This window comes from Zalophus californianus, chromosome 6 (assembly GCF_009762305.2).
Source record: "Zalophus californianus isolate mZalCal1 chromosome 6, mZalCal1.pri.v2, whole genome shotgun sequence".
NCBI lineage: Eukaryota > Metazoa > Chordata > Mammalia > Carnivora > Otariidae > Zalophus > Zalophus californianus.
Genome location: NC_045600.1, coordinates 24,112,699 through 24,131,832, shown reverse-complemented (window position 1 = coordinate 24,131,832; position 19,134 = coordinate 24,112,699). Strand labels below are relative to the sequence as shown.

Genomic DNA, 19,134 nt, shown 5'->3' with positions numbered 1-19,134 from the left:
GAGATAAAATGGTCTCTTGCCCAGCAGAGTGGGGCCAGAGAACAAAGCGCCCTCTTTCATCTCTTACCGGGACACTTAGCTCTTTACGTGCTTGATGACATCCTGAGAGCCTGCTCTGGTGTCCCTGGTTTCCAAACATTTCTAGACGCCTTGGAGGGGAACATATCTCTGATCCCATGAAACTGTCATTTCTGTGTCTTTAACCATCCCCAAATATTCACCCCTTGGCTCTTGAGGCCTTCCAGGGCACCTTTGCAACCTCCCCTTTCACAACTGCCCCTCCTCAGCTCCTTCCCCAGCCAGGTTCGACCCTGTGCTGCACCCTGAACATGCCTTGCATTCTTCTATTTCTGTGCCTTCACAAGTGAGGTGGTCCCTTTCCTGCTGTGCTGAGCTTTCCCAAATGCCAGTTGGTAAAAAGTTAATCCTCCTTTTGAGATATGACTGAAACTAAAGCTGCTTCTCCAAGGTCTATATTCATCTCACCCTTCACAGAAGGCCATAGCCCTTCTCTGTCTTATGGACCTTACCTCACCCTACCCCCTCTTGAACTCCTTTCCTTTGAGGAAAGCAGATGGACCCTGGCTTAGGATTCCTGGAGTTTAACAACCATCCTTGGGGCTCTGTGTCAGACCCCTTTCCCTTGCCAGTGACAGAAACCCCAACTCAAACTGGCATAAACAACAGAGGAAATTTATTAGTTGGAGTGACTGAAAAGACTGGGGATGTTGCAGGCATGGCTGGATCCAGGAACTCAAACATCAGATCTCTCTCCCTCCTGTCCCCTTTTCTCAGTGTGGGTTTCACTCCCAGACAGGCCCCTCTACAGCATGGTCCCCAGCTTCTCCAGTTACATTCCTAGAGTCAGCCATCCCGGGGAGTTTTTCCTTCCTGATGTTCCAAAACACACCTGAGATTGAGTCCCATTGGGTTAGATTGGGTCCAGAGCCAATCGCTGGGTTGGCGGAAATGAAACCCAGTAATTGTCCAGGCTGGCTTCAAGTGCTCCCCGATACGATCTGAGGTAGATGTGAGGCCAGCTCTGTCCAAACTCCATGGTTCCCAATGAGGAGGAGTGGTTCCTCAAAAGAAAATAGAAGGACATAGCAGAGATGCTGCACAGGTAGAAACAGCAGGTGTCTGCCACTGACAGAGCACCCAGGTGAGGGCCCCACCCTGGAAATGTCCCATATCCCCTCATTTTTATACTCAACCCATCCTTCAATACCCAACCCATGTCCACCGGTTTTGAGATGCCTGGAGTCTGTACCACTCTAGGTGCCTAGAGTCTGTACCACTTCCCTGGCACACACCTTCATGCTGCCTTATCATGATCTTTGTCTTCCTTTTGTTGTAGCCTCATTGGAGCAACAAGACTACAGACCTACTGGGAGTAGGGACGTGGCCATCTTTGTGTGCCCCTCCCACTCTGCTACAACCCCAGGCACCCAGACAACACTCCAGTGAGCCAAGCACAGAACGCAGGTCATCTCCAGGCCTGAGAACTAGCCGGGTCACTTACCAGCATGTCACCTTGGGGAGAGCCCCTTGATGTCTCTTAACTTCCGCATCTAAAAGCTGGGGCTATGAACACACCTGTTTCACAGAGAACCATGAAAAATAAAGGAGATACTATGTACAGAAGTACCTCCCACTCTCTTCCCAGCTAAGCCTGACCTATCTTCCTCCTATTACATAATTGGGTATTTAATTACCACTGAGATAAGAAAGAAGCATTCACTGTCCTTATTTCTGTCATGCTGGTCTCTGCTTCCCTAATCATTTTTGTTTTCCTTGGACAGCTCCGCTTCTTGTTCATCTACCTTTTAAACAGTGTGCACATGCAAGGTGGCAGAGTGTAGTGGTCAACAGCACAGGCTTGTGTCTTAGGTCGCCACCATTAGGGTTGTAGTTATACCATCGGCTAGAGTGTAGCCTCAGGCACGTTACGTCACCTTTCAGTGGCTCAGTCCCTCAGCACTGAAATGAGAAATCACAATGATATCTACCCCAAGGGGTGGGATTGAATGGGTTAATTTGTGGAAAGCGCTCAGAACATGACTCGGTGGGGAGGACTATAAAATGTTAACTATTCTTCCTATTTTAATGTTTGAAACTGAAATACATGATCAGTATTAGGTCCAGTCAGTTCTTTCTTCTCAGAACTTCTCAAATTCATTCTTTCACTAATAATTTCTTCATTCAGTACCTCATAATTCCAAGCACAGAATTCTCCCACATCCTCCTGATTGGTCTCCCCTACCTGTCTTGCCTTTCATCTGTGCTCCACACAAAAATCTCATATTTCTCCCTTGACGTAAGTCTTTGAATAACACCCTATAATGATTAGGATACAAAGGCCCCACTCTAGGGCATGACATACAAAGTGTTTTGCGATTTTTCCCTTTCTTCTTTAACTACATCTTTCTCCACTGCCCCTCCCTGTCTGTCCTCCTTCCCCGAGCATATCTGCTTTCTCTCAGCTCTTTGTCTCCTCTTTTTTTTTTCCTGGCCACTTCTTCAGCATTCACTGAGCCTCAGTTTGGGCATCACATCTTCACAAAGGTTTTCTGACTATCTAGTCTGTCCCTCCCCAGGGTGCTCTAGATGTGCCTCACCTAGAGCACTCTGGGAATATCTCTCACCCAGCAGTTGTTGCTTTGCATAAGTGTCTCCCCCATTAGACTATAAACTTCCTGGGGTCAGGGTCTCATGTTGGAATCCCTAGCTCTGGGCACAGTTTCTGGAACTTCATTTGGGCTTGGTGCTTGTTGAATGAATTGAATAATGATAGTCCCTCCTGAATTTGTCAGGCCTCTTCTGGTTCTAGTGACAGAAACCGGCTTTAGGCATGGCTGGATCCTAGTACTCAAATGACATCCTCAGGACCACATCTGTCTCCATCTCTAGGCTTTGCTATCCCCTATCTGGGTTCCACTCCCAAGATGGTTCCCTGAAAATGACCACTGGCAGCTTTAGTCTACTCACTGAGCAACCCAGTGAAAAATTAGCATCTCTTTCCCAAGATTTTCAGCAAAAGTCTCCATACCACTCTCATTAGAATAATTACTTGCTGTCCCAGGGACATGAAATATGGTGATAGGTCAGAAGTAACCGAAATGTATTTCTTACATTTGTAGTTCTGGAGGCTGAGAAGCCTAAGATCAAGGTACCAACAGATTCAATGTCTGGTGGGACTTGCTTCTAGGTTCATAGATGGTGCCTTCCCACTGTTCCCACACATGGCCAACTGGGCAAGGGAGCTCTCTGGGGTCCCTTTTATAAGATCACTGCTTCCATTCATAAGGGCTCCCCCTCGTGACCTAATCACCTCACAAGGGCCTCACCTCCTAAAACCATAGTCACATGGCCCTTCTCAGAGCTGGGGAATGGTGTCATGGTCACATGGGTGAGTGGGGCAGGTGTGTTCCCCAGAAGAAAAATGGGGTGCTTTTGCCAGAAACAGGTCATTGGGGAGTAAAACCAATATTTTCACAAAATGCCAGGTGCTGCTAGTTTTTATATAAACATTTCAATTTATCTTCATAATGATCTAAAGAAATCCATCCCACGGATGAGAACGCATAGGTTTGGAGTGGTTGGGTGACTTGCCAGGGTTTATATAGCTCATAGGAGGTGGAGTCATATCCTCACCCTGACAAGTCTGACTCCAGAGACCTCCTCCTTTAAAAGTTTTTAAAAAGGAATACTTACACATAGTAAAAATTTGAAACAGTGCAAAAAGGTGTAACAGTGAATAGGTATGTATACTTCAAGCCTTGACCCTTAGCCCCAATCTCCTCCTTCCTGTCCCCAATCATCCACCCAGAAGCCCTACTTTTATGCTTTACTCTGCTGGTCACAATAGTCTTCGGTCTAGGGCTAAGGTGTCCCCACTTCTGAGGGTTTTATCCCATGCCCCATGGACTATGAGGTCTTTCCGTTCTGGCTGGTGGAGCATAAACCATCTCCAGCCCCAAGTCAAGTGCGGACATTGTTGAGCTTACTGCTTTATGATGGGTCTTCCCAGCCTCTGGTGGCTTCTCCTATGTGTGCTGATGAGTACTCAGGCCACAACTAGAGGGGACCTCTGCGAATTGCTGGAGCTCTCTCTTCTCTGATACTCTTCCCTGCCAGTCTAGGCTCCCTGATTAGTGGCCGGAAATGACCTGCTGGCAGTGAGCTGGGACAGTTTAGGACTTACCTCTTTCCCTCTCCCTCCTCTCAGCCATCAGTGACCCTTCCCATGTCGTCTGCTGCTCAGTGTCTTAAACCATTGTTTAATTTTAATTTTGTCTGTTTTTTTTTTTAAGCTATTTAAGGAAGGTAGGGTAAATCTGGTTGGATAGAGTCCCTAGTGCTCTATTCATGGCCAGTGCTACTTTCACCAGCTTTTTGTGATAGGTGATGCATAAACAAGCATTTATATCCCCCTTCTTTTTATATACCTTCTTGTACCTTTGCCACACTGTTGTGCACCTTACTTTTGTTACTTATTATCCCTACAGGTCATTTTATATAGAATGACTTCATTCTTTTAAAGGTAGAGTCTGCACTCCTAATCCCTACACTATTCTGCCTCAGTGAATGACAGCTGAGTTATTAGTGGCTATAATTGATGCTCGGTAAATAGTTGATGAGTTGAATAAATTATGGTGAAACTGCACCCAGGTGGCTGGACTCATGTTCTGATGATGGGAGGAAACAGGATGCTCCACATTCGGTTTGGGGTCCTTTGTATTCCACTCTTCTGTTCTCTCCTCTCACTTCTCGGAAGAGCTTCCTCTCACCTCCTGGTCTATGGTAGGCTGAGACATAGTCATATTTAAACCTCAGCTCTTGTCTCCTCTCTCCCATTTCATATGAATTCAATTTACACCACAAAACCACATTCATTTTATAAAAAGAGGTATACCTGTACCCATTTAGGGAAGCACTGTAAGATGATATGAAGTGTGCCTGGGTAGTGCCTGGCATCTAGAAACTCAGTAAATGCTTTTTGGATGAAATTGGGGTTGACTTGTGTATTGTGCAATTAAAGTCTAGCTGCCTGCGTGACCCCACTGAAAAGTTCTGGTTGTCTAACATCTGGTTAGGACCTATTAAGTGATGCTGTCAAAGATGAGTGTATAGAGATGTTCATTGACTCATTATTTATAAAAGTAAAGTTTGGAAATCATTAAATGTTCATAGCAATAGAATGGTTAAGTGGTGAAAGATTAGCATATAGCATTAGTATTGTGTGTGTGGGCTGCTATAACAAAAGTACTATAGACTCAGCAGCTTATAAACAAATGTTTATTTTGCACAGTTCTGGAAGTTGGGAAGTCCAAGGTCAAGGTGCTGGCAGATTCTGTGTCTGGTAAGACCCACTTCTTGGTTCAAAGATGACTATCTGCTTGCCACATCCTCACATGGTTGGCAAGGCAAGGGAGCTCTCTGGGGGTCTCTTTTATAAGGGCACTAACCCCATTCATTAGGGTTCCACCCTCATGACCTAATCACCTCCCAAATGCCCACCCCTTAATACCATCACATTTGTGAATGAATAAGGGTGAATGAATAAGGGTGACAAACAGTCTGTAGCAAGTATTAGCTCTTTAAAATGTGTGTTTGTGTGTGTGTGTGTGTGTGTTACAGGTTAACCTGGCTACCAAATGAAAGTCAACCACTTCATCTGAACTTTGACTGACTTTTTTCCTTTACCACTGTCTTTGCAAGCTAACATTCAGCCTGAGACCCAAGTTCACTATCACCTCTTCTGGTTCTCACAGCAGCCTCACAAAATGGCTTATTTGTCTCATTTCTGCAGAATAACTAGTTCCAGGCCATATGTATGTGCAGAGGAATTCAGGTTCAAAATGTTTTTTTTAATTACTTTTTTTAGAGTGTGAGGGGAGGGGCAGAGGGGGAGGGGGGAGCGAATCTTAGGTAGGCTCCATGCCCAGCACAAAGCCAAAATAGGGCTCTATCTCACAATCCTGAGATCATGACCCAAGCCAAAATCAAGAGTGGGCTGCTTAACTGACTGAGCCACCCAGGCGCCCCAGAACTCAGATTTAAGTTCAGGTCGTCCTGACTCTAAAGCCTGAGCTCCAGCTGCTTGTGGGGTTAAAACATTTTTCCCAAAGTGTGCTCTGTAGAGCTCTACTTCTATCAAATATTACAAGGAAATGTTTGCATTTGTTCTTGAGTTATTTGCATTTCTGTTGTGATCTGAAGTGATCCTCAGCATACACAGTAGTTTCTAGCATCTGCCTGTTGTTGAAGTTTTTTTTTAAGTAGATGGTGGCTGGGTTGACACCTTGGAATTATTCCATGGGAGCTGATTCAATACCTGATACAAGTATAAGGTGGCCCTTTCCACAAACTGCTTGAGTCATAGAAATTTGGAATATCAGCGAGAAGGGCTTTACAGAGAATAATTTAGGTCTGCCCCTTCATTTTACAAATGAGGGAACTGAGGCAAAGGGAAAACTACCTTATCCAACCCCTTGGTTTGGCAAGGGGAGGGCTAGAACCTAGGACCTATGTCTCCTGACTCTGAGTCCAATGTTCTTTCCTCCTTCTGTGAAAAGGAGAACTATTTTGTAAATTTTCTGGCAACCAGTTAGTGGTTTTATATATATTCTCCCTCTTTTGCTATTTGTCTGTTTTAGCTTGTGTTCTTACTCTCTCTCTCACAGGGCCTCTTCCTGATTGTGTTTGAGGTCACAGCAAGATGGCAGGTGGATCCCATAGAAAAGGGGACTAGAGAATTGAGCAGAAGGAGCCTTAGGGTATAGGGTTGCACCTAGCATCAACTCTGATAGGGACAACTGCACATCATTCACATTGCATTTATGACTAAAAAACTGTGTGTACAGGTAAAATTTTACAGTTCAGTCATATCAGGGATGCTTCCTATTTAAAGACTACCATGACTACCCTTTGCCTTATCCATTTTATTTCTAGAAATTTGTCTTACAAAGATGTGTGCATAGGGATCTTTTTAAAAAAAAAACATTGTATACAATAGCAAAAGGCTATAAACAGCTTAAATATCCACTGATGGGGGATACAGTTATAAAAACCATGATACAGGCGATGGCCAGGGTGGCGAGTCATACCTGATGGGGGGAGGTAGTAACCCCCGCTTCTCTTCCACTGGCAGAACGTTAGATAGCCTCTCAAGAAAACACCATGAAAGATACTGATATCAAGAGACTATTGTATACCCATCTTTTGTGCATATTTTCAATTATCCTAAGCATCTTCATTCCAACATTCTTCTTGGAGAACTTCTCAATATTGGAAACATATTTGACATGGTTGTGCATCTGTTCTGTTTTTGTAACTGCCATCAATCTAGTATTATATTTAGTAGTGAAACCAAATGCATCCTCTAAAAGAAGTTCATTATCATACAAGGTAACCAGGTTTTTGAAACGCTGTATCTACTTTCTTATGTCATGTTTCTTCTTTCATGTGATTTTTGTTCTATATGGAGCACCACTCATAGAGTTGGTGTTGGAAACATTTTTATTTGCAATTATTTTGTCTACCTTTACTACTGTACCTTGTTTGTGTTTGTTAGGACCAAACATCAAAGCACGGCTAAGAGTTTTCAGTAGAAATGGAGTTACATCCATTTGGGAGAACAGCCTTCAGATCACTACAATTTCTAGCTTTATAGGAACATGGTTTGGAGCCTCTCCTATTCCACTCGATTGGGAAAGACCTTGGCAGGTATCGCCCATCTCCTGTACGCTTGGAGCGACCTTTGGTTACGTGGCTGGACTTGTGATTTCACCACTCTGGATATACTGGAATAGAAAGCAACTTACATACAAGAACAATTAATTGGAGCAAAGGCAGAAGATATTTTGTTGTACAGATTCCATAAAGACTGTGCAGAAATGTACATGTTCTAAGCCAGGAAGTTTCATTTACAGCACTATTTTACAGTGTGACTGTAGCTTTTTAAACTATGAAGCCCCTGAGAGATTGTACCTTCCAGTTGAAATAAAGTATTTATAATAGAAAAACAAACAAACCATGATACACCATGGAGTGGAGTACTGTAGAGCCATGAGACACAGGAGGGCAGATTATATGGGCTGACATCATGTAAACTATAAGATATATCAAGTGAAAAAATAAGGTGTATACATGTTTTGGTTTGGGGTCCTTTGAGAGCGGAGCCTCAGACAAAGACTTGAGTGCAGGCAGTTTATTTGGGAAGTAATCCCAGAAAAAAAATGAGAGCATGAAGACAGTGAGACAGAAAATGAAAAAAAAAAAAAAAAGGTATATTATTGAGTTACTGCTACAGGTAAGGGAAGCCCAAGTCCAGACCTTTGAAAAACAGATAGGAATACCAACTCCCAGGATTGTCTGTCTTTCAGCAAGAAGGAAGTCTGGGGCATTTATTGACCAAACCCATCCTGTATTGGTTGGAGTTGTTCCAGGGACTTAACTCCTTCTGCTTCTGGCTGCAGCTGCCTGTAGACTGAATAGGCTCCTGTGACTTTGGAGAAAGTGTTAGTGTTCACGGTGGGACTCTGTCAGTGTGCAAGGGAGGGACCCACCATGGGAGCTGCAGCAAAAGTCAGAGGTGGTCTAAGGGAATATCAGGCACCAAAAAGCAGCTACTATAATAGAAAAGATGTCTACGTATGTAAACAAAGTATATGTGTGTATTTGATGTACCTATAGACATATCCATATACAAATACCAATGTAGAGGTGTATACACACAGACAATTTTTGAATAATCCATAAAATCACTGGGAATAGTGGTTACCTTTGGGTAAAGAGATAGGGTATTTGGAGGTCTGGACATATGGTGAAAAAAGACTAATTTTTCAATGTCTAGTTGAAATTTTTTAACCATATGAATATATTTCTTTTACAATATTTTAATTACTTTCATTGAAGTATAACTTAGATAGTAATAAAATACACCTATTTTAAGTGTACAGTTTAATAAATTTCATTGAACGTATGCACCCACACAACCACCTCCACAATCAGGACATAGAAAGTGTCCATCAAGCTCCCCACTAGCCTTTTATGGTCAATCTCCTCCTCTCAATCTTTCTCATGTCAGTATTCTGTTCCTTTTTAAAACTGAGTCATATTTTGTTGTAGGGATAGAACACAATTTATTTACAACCACTTTTTGATGGACTTGCAGATTGTGTCTAGTTTTGAGTTATTATGAATAAAAGTTATGAAAAAGTTATGAACCCTTGCAAGAATTGTTTGTGCAGACCTAGGTTCTCATTCTTCTTGTGTAAATGCTTAGGGGATTGCTGGGTCACATAGAGTATATGCATATTTAACTTTGTAGGAAATAGCTGAATTTTTCCAAGGTGCTGTATTATTTTGCATTTCTACCAACAAAATATGAGATTTCCAGTTGTTTCACATCCTTGCCAACACTTGGTATGGTTTCTCCTTTTAATTTTAGTTATTCTAGTGGGTGGTAGGAGTATCTGGAGGTTTTAATTTGTATTTTCCTGATGACAATGATGTTGAGCATTTCATTTGTATATCTGCCATTTATAGTTTTTCTTTTGTGAAGTGTCTGTTCAAACTTTTTGCCTTTTTGTTTTGTTTTGTTTTCCATTTTAAGTAGGCTTCATACCCAGTGTGGAGTCCATTGTGGTTCTTGAACTCATGACCCTGAGATCAAGACCTGAGCTGAAATCAAGAGTTGGATGCTTCTACTGGATATTTACCACAAAGATACAAATGTAGGGATCCGAAGGGGTACGTGCACCCCAATGTTTATAGCAGCGATGTCCACAATAGCCAAACTGTGGAAAGAGCCAAGATGTCCATCGACAGATGAATGGATAAAGAAGATGTGGTATATATACACAATGGAATATTATGCAGCCATCAAAAGGAATGAGATCTTGCCACTTGCAATGACGTGGATGGAACTGGAGGGTGTTATGCTGAGTGAAATAAGTCGATCAGAGAAAGACATGTATCATATGACCTCACTGATATGAGGAATTCTTAATCTCAGGAAACAAACTGAGTGTTGCTGGAGTGGTGGGGGGGTGGGAGGGATGGGGTGGCTGGGTGATAGACATTGGGTAGGGTATGTGCTATGGTGAACGCTGTGAATTGTGCAAGACTTTTGAATCACAGACCTGTACTTCTGAAACAAATAATGCAACATATGTTAAGAAAAAAGAAAAAGAAGAAGATAGCAGGAGGGGAAGAATGAAGGGGAGTAAGTCGGAGGGGGAGACGAACCATGAGAGATGATGGACTCTGAAAAACAAACTGAGGGTTCTAGAGGGGAGGAGGGTGGGGGGATGGGTTAGCCTGGTGATGGGTATTAAAGAGGGCACGTTCTGCATGGAGCACTAGGTGTTATGCACAAACAATGAATCGTGGAACACTACATCAAGAACTAATGATGTAATGTATGGTGATTAACATAACAATAAAAAATTTAAAAAAAAGAGTTGGATGCTTAACTGACTGAGCCAACCAAGTGCCCCTTTTTTGCCTATTTTTGAGTTAATATTTTACTATTGAGCTATAAGAGTTTTAAATATATTCCAAATAGAAGCTTTTTGACAGATATATGTATTACATATATATATTTTTTCTGTTTATGGCTTGTATTTTATTTTTTGTTTGCTTTTAATGCTATCTTTCAAAGAATAGGATGTTTTAATTTTGACATAGTCCAATTTATCCATTTTTTTCACCTCTCAGAATAAGTGCTTTTTTTGTATTGTCTAAGAATTATTTGCCTATACTAAGGTCATAACATTTTCCTCCTATGTTTTCTTCTAGAAGTTTATAGTTTAGCATTTATATTTCGGCTAGTGATCAATATTAAGGTAATTTTGGTTTATAGTGTAAGGCAAATGTTCAAGGTTATTTTCTTCCCGGGATATCCAATTGTCCTAGCAACATTTGTTAAAAATTTTTTCCCATTGGATTTATTTGGCATTTTTGTCAAAAATTAATTGACCATATAGGAGTGGCCTATTTCCGGACTCTGTTCTGTTCCATTGATCTATATGTCTACCCTATGTTAATAGCACACTGTCTTTATTATTGTAGCTTTATGGTAAATCTTAAAATAGTGTAGTTCTTACACTATTTTAGGATGTAGTGTAGGAGGTAGTCTAAGTCCTCCAACTTTGTTCTTCTTTTCAAAGTTGTTTTGGCTATTTTAAGTCCTTAACATTTACATACAAATTTCACTATCAGTTTGTCAATTTTTATTAAGAAAAAAACCCAGTGGCCTTGTGGTGGAGGTTACATTGAATCCCAATATGTTGGGCGGTATCGACATCTTAATATTGAGTCTTTCCATCCATAAACATTGTATATATCTTTACTTATTTAGGTCTTCTTTAGATTTTTCAGTAATTATTTTGTCATTTCAGTGTGGAGGTTTAGCACATATTTTGTTAAATTTATCCACAAGTGTTCTATGTCTTTTGATGCTATTGTAAGTGGTATTTGTGGTAGCCAGGCTCCAGATTGGCCTGAAATGCTCCTTCCCTCCTGGTATTCATGCCTGTGTATAGTATCCCCCCACCCACCCCCCCACTGTACCAGGGGTTGATCTGTGTGACCAATTGAATATGGCAGAAGTGATGGAATGCCACTTCTGAGACTGGGTAATCGAAGGCATTACAGTTCCTTCTTTGCTCTTTTGTATTGCTTGCTCTGGAAGACATGGGAGCAGGTCTACTGGAAGGTCCAATGTGGTTAAGAAATGAGACCTTCATAAAGGAGAAACTGAGGCCTCTACCAGCAAGATGTGAATGAGTAATCTTGGAAATAGATCCTCCAGTCTCAGTCAAAGCTTCAGATGAGTACACCCTTAGCTGACATCTTGATGGCAACCTCCTGAGAGATGCTGAGCCATGCTACCCCCTGAAACTGCTCCTAGATTCCCGATTCTCAGAAACTATGTGAGATAATAAATGTTTGTTGTTTCAAGCTGCTAATTTGGTAATTTGTTATGTAGCAGTTGAGAACTAATATAGTATTGTTTCTTTTAAATTAATGGTATCTATTTTATTTCAATTTCTAATTCTTTGTTTCTAGAATATAAAAATTCTTTTTTTTTCTAATATAGGCCTTGTATCCTGTATCCTTGCTAAAATCAGCTCTTTTGCAGATATTTTAGGATTTTCTGCATAGGCAATCATGTCATCTGTGACAAAGACAGTTTTACTTCTTTTCAAATCTGCATGTCTTTTATTTATTCGACTGCCTGATTAAACTGGCTAGGATTTTTAGTATAATGTTGAATAAGGTGGTGAGAGCAGATATTCTTGCCTTGTTTTTGATCTTAAGGGGAAAGCAGTTCAGTTATTGCCCACACTTCCTGTCATCAATACTAGATTTATAGTTTTATTATAGTAACAAATACTTGTTATAGTGAAATCTACACTCATACACAGAACTACTATATTTAAATTGATATAGAACAATATTTACATTTTAAAGTTACACTTTTGAAATTAGATGATGAAGTGCAGCTTAAGTTTTACAACATAGAAAAGAGCACATAAGACAAAAATAGAGGTAGCAGTAAAAATATAACTATCTGTTCTTGAGACAGCATGTGGAGACTTTTTGTCAGAAAGCTGTATCTTCTCAATCCGATTGTCCAAATCATTAAAATATGGATGATTCAGTGTCATTTTGCCAGAAACTTGTTTGGTGGGATTAACCTGCTAATGTGCTGACATTTTTGAAAGCAAATCCAAGCCATTTTCAACCAAGGTTTTGATATAGGATGCTAGGCTTCCTAGTTTCCACTTGGGAAATATGCTCTTAACAGTCTTATAAAAATTCCACTTCTGGCCACACTTCATTACTGGGGGTGCCCAAAGCTCTGAAAATCCTAAAGAGTTGATCAATTTCTGAATCCCCATGGAAGAGTGACTTACTTATTAGTTGCTAATTCTGCAAATATAGTATCTGTACTCCAAATGTCAACAGGAGTTGTGAGCTGACCCCAGCAATACCTCTGGAGATCTATGCCAAAGTGTTATCAGTTCATGGATATATTCTCTACTAGGTATTCCAAAAACTCTGGCAAGTTTCAAACCAGCCAATTTAGTTGTTCCTTTGTTGTCAATAGATTTTTAGGTTTTAAGTCTCTGTGAAGAGTTCTTCCAGAGTGACAAAACATCCCTTGTATGATTTGGCCCAAATAAGTCTTAACATATGAAGAATCCATGAACTGACTAGGAGGGATAGAATCCAAGTATTTCTTAAGATCCAAGGAATTTGGAGACGTGATATAAGCTGGAATCCTGTATAAGCACATTTTGAATCCTGTATAAGCACATTTTGAAGACTGACTATATTTATTTTTTTTAATTTAATTTTATTATGTTATGTTAGTCACCATACATTACATCATTAGTTTTTGATGTAGTGTTCCATGCTTCATTGTTTGTGTATATATTTAGATGACAAGGTTTTTTGAATAGAGAAATTTCCTGAATTGTACTAAGAACCTCTTCCTCTTTACTTTCTAGTCTGGTTTTCTTCATGGCTACCACTTGACCTATAGTGTTGTGTCTACCCTTGTCCATAACTCCATAGGTACTTTCTCCAATTTTCTCAATTTTGGCATAACATTCCATAGTTACCCAATAGTTATGGTGAATGCTGGCTTATTATTCTGTGATGGTGGGGTTGGGGAGGTTGGGGTCATAGTGGAGGTGGTTGTGGCAGTTACCTTGTCTATGTCATTCTTTCTTAAGTTTCTGAGAGCGCTGAGAATTTTTATTATGAATCATTTTCTAATAATCTTTCTGAGTCTATTGAGATAATCATTTGTTTTTTTTCTTTTTCATTTTGTTAATATGGCGAATTTCACTGATTGATATTTGTTTTTTTAATATTTTAAAGATTTATTTATTTGAGAGAGAGTGTGTGGGAGTGGCGGGGAGGGGCAGAGGGAGAGGGACAAGCAGACTCCATACTGAGTGTGGAGCCTGATGCAGGGCCTGATCCCATGACCTTGAGATCATGACCTGAACCAAAATCAAGAGTTGGATGCTCAATCGACTGAGCTATCCAGGTGCCCCCAATGATTGATATTTGAATCTTGTGTTCCTGAGATAAATCCCACTTGGTCATCATACCTGAATTGTTCTTAAAAATATTTGATGAATACTTTCCACTTTTTTATTATTTGAGGCACATCTGTATTTTGTGCATCTTCAAGAGACCAGGAGACTCTACTCCCCATTGGCTGCTGAATTACAGTGATCCATTTGTGCCTGAACATGGGTGGACAAGTGTGTTTTGTAACCCTCTCAGATCCTTGGGGGAAGTGTCCAGACCAAGACACGTGGGAATCTTGGTGGACTGTTGATAATATCCTGCCCCCTTGAGTCAATTTATTTGTTCAAGTATTTTTCAACTTTAATTTGGAGCTGCTGAAAACTGGGATAGTAAGGGGAGGAATGGAGAGGGAGGACTGCTGGTAGAAACCTTCATGTAGGGAGAATATTTAGATCCTGGCTACCCTAAAATGACAAATATTCAGAATCCAAAGCATGGCTCCTAGGGGTCTTAGTCACATCTCCAGGATTGTTTTATGGTATTCCTTTTACTTTTTATGAGAAGAGTTTTGAAATGATGTTTTTCCTCCATTGCCTTAAGTTTCTAGTGGTGTACTAGCAACCTGGTGATAGATGAGCATACCTTTCCTTATATTTTGGTGCACCAGGCAGCTGTCCAGTGGACCCACTTCTTCATCTGACTCTGCACTGACTATTTTCTTTTAGTGCTTTGAGTTCATTAAGGGTTTGATCCGTATTTGGTGAAAACTCAGTGTCTCCTTCTTTGGGACTTCAAGGCGATGGGTATGAGATTCTGCGAAAATTTATTTTCACTTGAGAGCATTAAAAAAAAAAACCTCTCTTGGTCTGCCTTGGAAGCCAGGGTCAGTATCCATATGCTCTGAACAGGGGGACGGAGACATGAGACTGGGAAAAGGATAATTCCAGTAGATGAGATGATAGGAGAGAGCCTACGTGGCTCCACCAAGTCCCGAACAGCTGCCAACTTCTCAAGGAAATATGTGACGAAGGGCTGGAATCTCTTGGCTTTCTCCCACATTCAGTCAGCTGTGGAACTTGGGGTCTGTGAAAATAGCTGGTGAGCAGCTTAGAGCAATGCAGTCCCTCCTTCTCTGTCCTCTATCCCAGTTTGCATTTTCCCTCATCTCTCCTCCTCTAATCTAGACTGAGATAATCAGATGACAAAAGAGTTCTACTTTAACATAAGTGCAGGTAGGTATTTATAGTAGGGAAATGGACTGAATGAGCCAGCTGCTAAAAATAGAAGGTCTGACTTAATCCATTCAGGGAGATTGTGGCCCAATGCATTTAGGGATAAAATAAATCAGTTCAGATCTAATGCTCAGAAAAAGTAGCCCAGATTGGGATAGTTGGCTTTTTGTGAGAAATGATGCAGATTTTTCCAAATTGGCAGCAATGGTGGGGATGAGCTTTGCAGGCAAAAGACTTGACTGTTAGCCTGGACATGAGAAGATCTTCAAAAGTCTGTTCTAATTTTCCTCTAGGAAAATTGGTCTAAGCCCTCTAAGTTTTGCACTTCATGAATTTCAATCAAGCTTACTGAGCCCATAGGGGAGGTTTAGAGCTCTGACTTATGTTTGGGTAATACTAATTCTCTGTCAATTTTATGGTTGATACTTACTCAATTTTCCCACATGTGTAGGTTCTTTGAATGAATAAACAAATGCACAGCATTTATTGAGCACTTACTGAGTGCCAAGCACCATCCTATACCCTTTTCATGCTATTTTGTTTAGGTCTCACAACAACCCTAGCATATGCTCTCCATTTTGCTGATATACAAAGTGAGGCTTAGCTAGGATTTTCCAAAACCATGTTGTTTGTGGATAGAAGGTTGAGATTTGAACTCATTTGGAGATAGATACTGAGTCTTGCAGTATTTATGCAGTCCTCTTGGCATTTTATTCTGGGCTGTGCATGTATAGGCCCTCAGCTGGTGCTTGTTTATGATGAAGGCTTTCTCGGCTACATTTCTTTTATCTCTTCCTACCTTGAGTTCAGTAGCCTATTGTATTATTCAACTTCACATCTACTTTATGTTGTCTTCTGTCATCTATTGTATCAGTTAGGAATGTAAGTTGCAAAAAACAAAAAAACCCAAAAAATCCACCACAACCAACATGATGGTTTTAAAAAAATGACTGCAAATTCTTTGATACTCCTCCCATTGAGAGTTCGGGTCTGTGTCTCCTCTTCTTGAATCTGGTGACTGTTTTGACCAACTGAGCACTGCAGAAGTGACACTGCATGACTGCTGCAGAAGGCTAGGTCATAAAAAGCCTTGCAACTTCCACTTTGTTCTCTTGGAATGCTTGCTCTCCATGCTGTGAAAAGCCAAAGCCATATGGAGAGGCCACATGTGTGGACACACTGGTCATCAGTCCCGTCTGAGTCCAGTCTTTGGTTAGCCCAGCCCAGATACCAGACACCTGAATGAAGAAGCCACTCGGAAGTGGATTCTTCAGGTCTAGCTCTTCTGGTTCCTAGATGTTTGTGTCGGCCAGGTGTTTGCTTCCTCAGTAGAGGCCCCAGACATCATGGAGTGGAGACAAACCATTCCAGCAGGACACTGTCTGAAGACCCATGGAATCTGAGGAATGTAAGGAATACTGTTACATTTTAATTATTTGAGCTACTCTTAAATCATACATTAAAATCATACAGTGGTCTCTCATTCATAATTATTTTAAAACTTTTTATTTATCCATTTATTTTAATTTTAATTCCAGTGTAGTTAACATACAGTGTTATATTAGTTTTAGGTATATAATATAGTGATTCAACAATTCTATACATTTACTCAGTGCATATCATGATGAGTGTACTCTTAATCCCATTCACCTATTTTCCCATCTCCCCACCCACCTCCCCTCTGGCAACCATTTGTTTGCTCTCTAGAGTTAAACATTAAAAATTATTTTTAATCTATCAACTGACAGCTCAGTTAGGTCTTCCTTGGATTATGCGGAAACCATAATCCACTGACATTTTTCTGTCACCAAGTTTTAGAGTAGCTTGTTACATAGAAAGAGTAGTAGAATATCCAAATTGGTTCAACTAGATGGTGAGATCTGGAAATAGAGGCAATGCTGGTTACTTCTCTGGGAAGCTTCTCAGCATTCAATTCAGGACTGAGAACATCATTTCTGTGTAATATGTTTACTTATTGAAGAAAGAGGAGAAGAAGGAGGAGGTTTGCCAGAGGAGAGGTCTTCAGATTTTTTTCCCTTGCACATCCCTTGTACGATTTGGAGAGACAATGTACCCCCTTGCACATTTTTAATTTGATATCTACAGTTTCCCATTATAACTTTACATAGTTGCAAAGATTGTGATTTGGGGCGTATTGTAAATACTGACATTTAAAAATAAACCTTTATTGGCTCTTTTTCAAGTTCCCAATGAAGTCTAAATATCATAGTGATTTGATACTACTCTGTTCCATTTACAAACACCCAAACAAGCTTTTCTTCAGTAGTCAGGCATTTTTACATCATTTCTTTTCTCCTTGACTTATATTTTCATTCCACTTTCCCCACAGAATTTTATCCTAATGTAATATATTTTTATGCTTGGAAGTTTTTTTTATTGATTTCAGTATCATACTTCTTTGCAACAAAAACATACATATGAATTGAAATAGCATTTTAAAACATTTCATGTGACTAAAAGGCTTTAAGTATTGAAACATTTCTTCTGGATTGAATTATCATTATAATTATTATTACTATACAGTTGAGAAACAACATATACATTTTTATATACAATTATTAAACACAAAAAGTGAAATACATTAGAAAGGCATCTGTATGACACGGATGGGATTTTACAAATTATTTCATCTACCAGTAGATGACTATTACTTATTGCTAGAATGAGACAATTATAAATACAATCCTACTTTTTGTTTATTAAGACAAATGCTGAAAAGGTTCACATAAGTAGATGGAAAATGTTCATATAAATAAATGGAAATATAAGGAACATTGTTGCATTTGAATTGAGTACTTCCAACTCATATATTAAAATCACATAGTGTTCGGGGCGCCTGTGGCTCAGTTGGTTAAGCGACTGCCTTCAGCTCAGGTCATGATCTCAGGGTCCTGGGATCGAGCCCCGCATCTGGCTCCCTGCTCGGCGGGAAGCCTGCTTCTCCCTCTGACCCTCCCCCTGCTTGTGTTCCCTCTCTCGCTGTCTCTCTCTCTCTGTCAATTAAGTGAATAAATAAAATCTTTAAAAAAAAATCACATAGTGATCTATTTTTTGATGATCTATCAGGTGACAGCTCAATTAGGTCCTCCTTGGATTATGTGGAAAACACCTGATTTGGGAAAGGACATGTAACCAGTCATTTGAGTTGCTCACTTGCAAATGAATTTGTTACCCGCTCATTACAGACATTCACATCAGTATGTCTATTTAGTCCCTCTGTTTGGAGCCCTGGAAGTTTATAGTCCAGGATGCATCATATTAAGTTTTGGGATGAGTGAGAACTGTGCCTTTCTTTTGGTAAGTGGGAGGAAGGCTTCCCTGAAAGAGAAGGTGGGGAAAGAGAACTCTCTTGATGCCCCCAGTACAGGCCGATCAATATAAAGTGTTTAGCTAATGCCTAGCACATGGTAAATGTTAACTAGTAATTATTTATTGAGCACTTAGTCTGAAGTTTATCATCCAGTGGAAGAGATAACACCTAAACAAGATCACTCCTATATAATGCTGTGTGGGGCTAGAGGAATTAAGGATAAAGGTACTTAACTCAGGTAGAAAGCTTTGGAGAGAAGACAGTATCTGGAGATGAGTCTGAAAGAATTGAACCAATAGCTGAAGAATGGGGGAAGGACATTCCATCCAGACAGAGAGAGCAACTTGGCGAAGACCCAGAGGACCTTACGTATCTCCTTCTGCATCTCAACCCTGCTGGAAAATAGGGTTGAGAAATCGATCCTCATAAATCTATCCATGCTCCCAAACCAAGACCGTTTGTACTCCTGAGAGTATGTGTACCCCAATTTGAAGACCGCTGTTCCAAATG

The 19,134-nt window shown here is 40.4% G+C and overlaps 1 protein-coding gene and 1 pseudogene across 1 annotated transcript; one reads left to right on the top strand and one right to left on the bottom strand.

Annotated features, from left to right (window-relative positions):
* The first annotated feature begins 7,182 nt into the window (after positions 1-7,182).
* On the top strand, positions 7,183-7,842 carry LOC113910309 (phosphatidylinositol-glycan biosynthesis class F protein-like). Its single transcript, XM_035728229.1, has one exon. The coding sequence runs from the start codon at positions 7,183-7,185 to the stop codon at positions 7,840-7,842; it is 660 nt and encodes a 219-aa protein (XP_035584122.1).
* A 4,655-nt stretch (positions 7,843-12,497) lies between these two features.
* On the bottom strand, positions 12,498-13,634 carry LOC113909345 (annotated as a pseudogene).
* Positions 13,635-19,134: the final 5,500 nt, after the last annotated feature.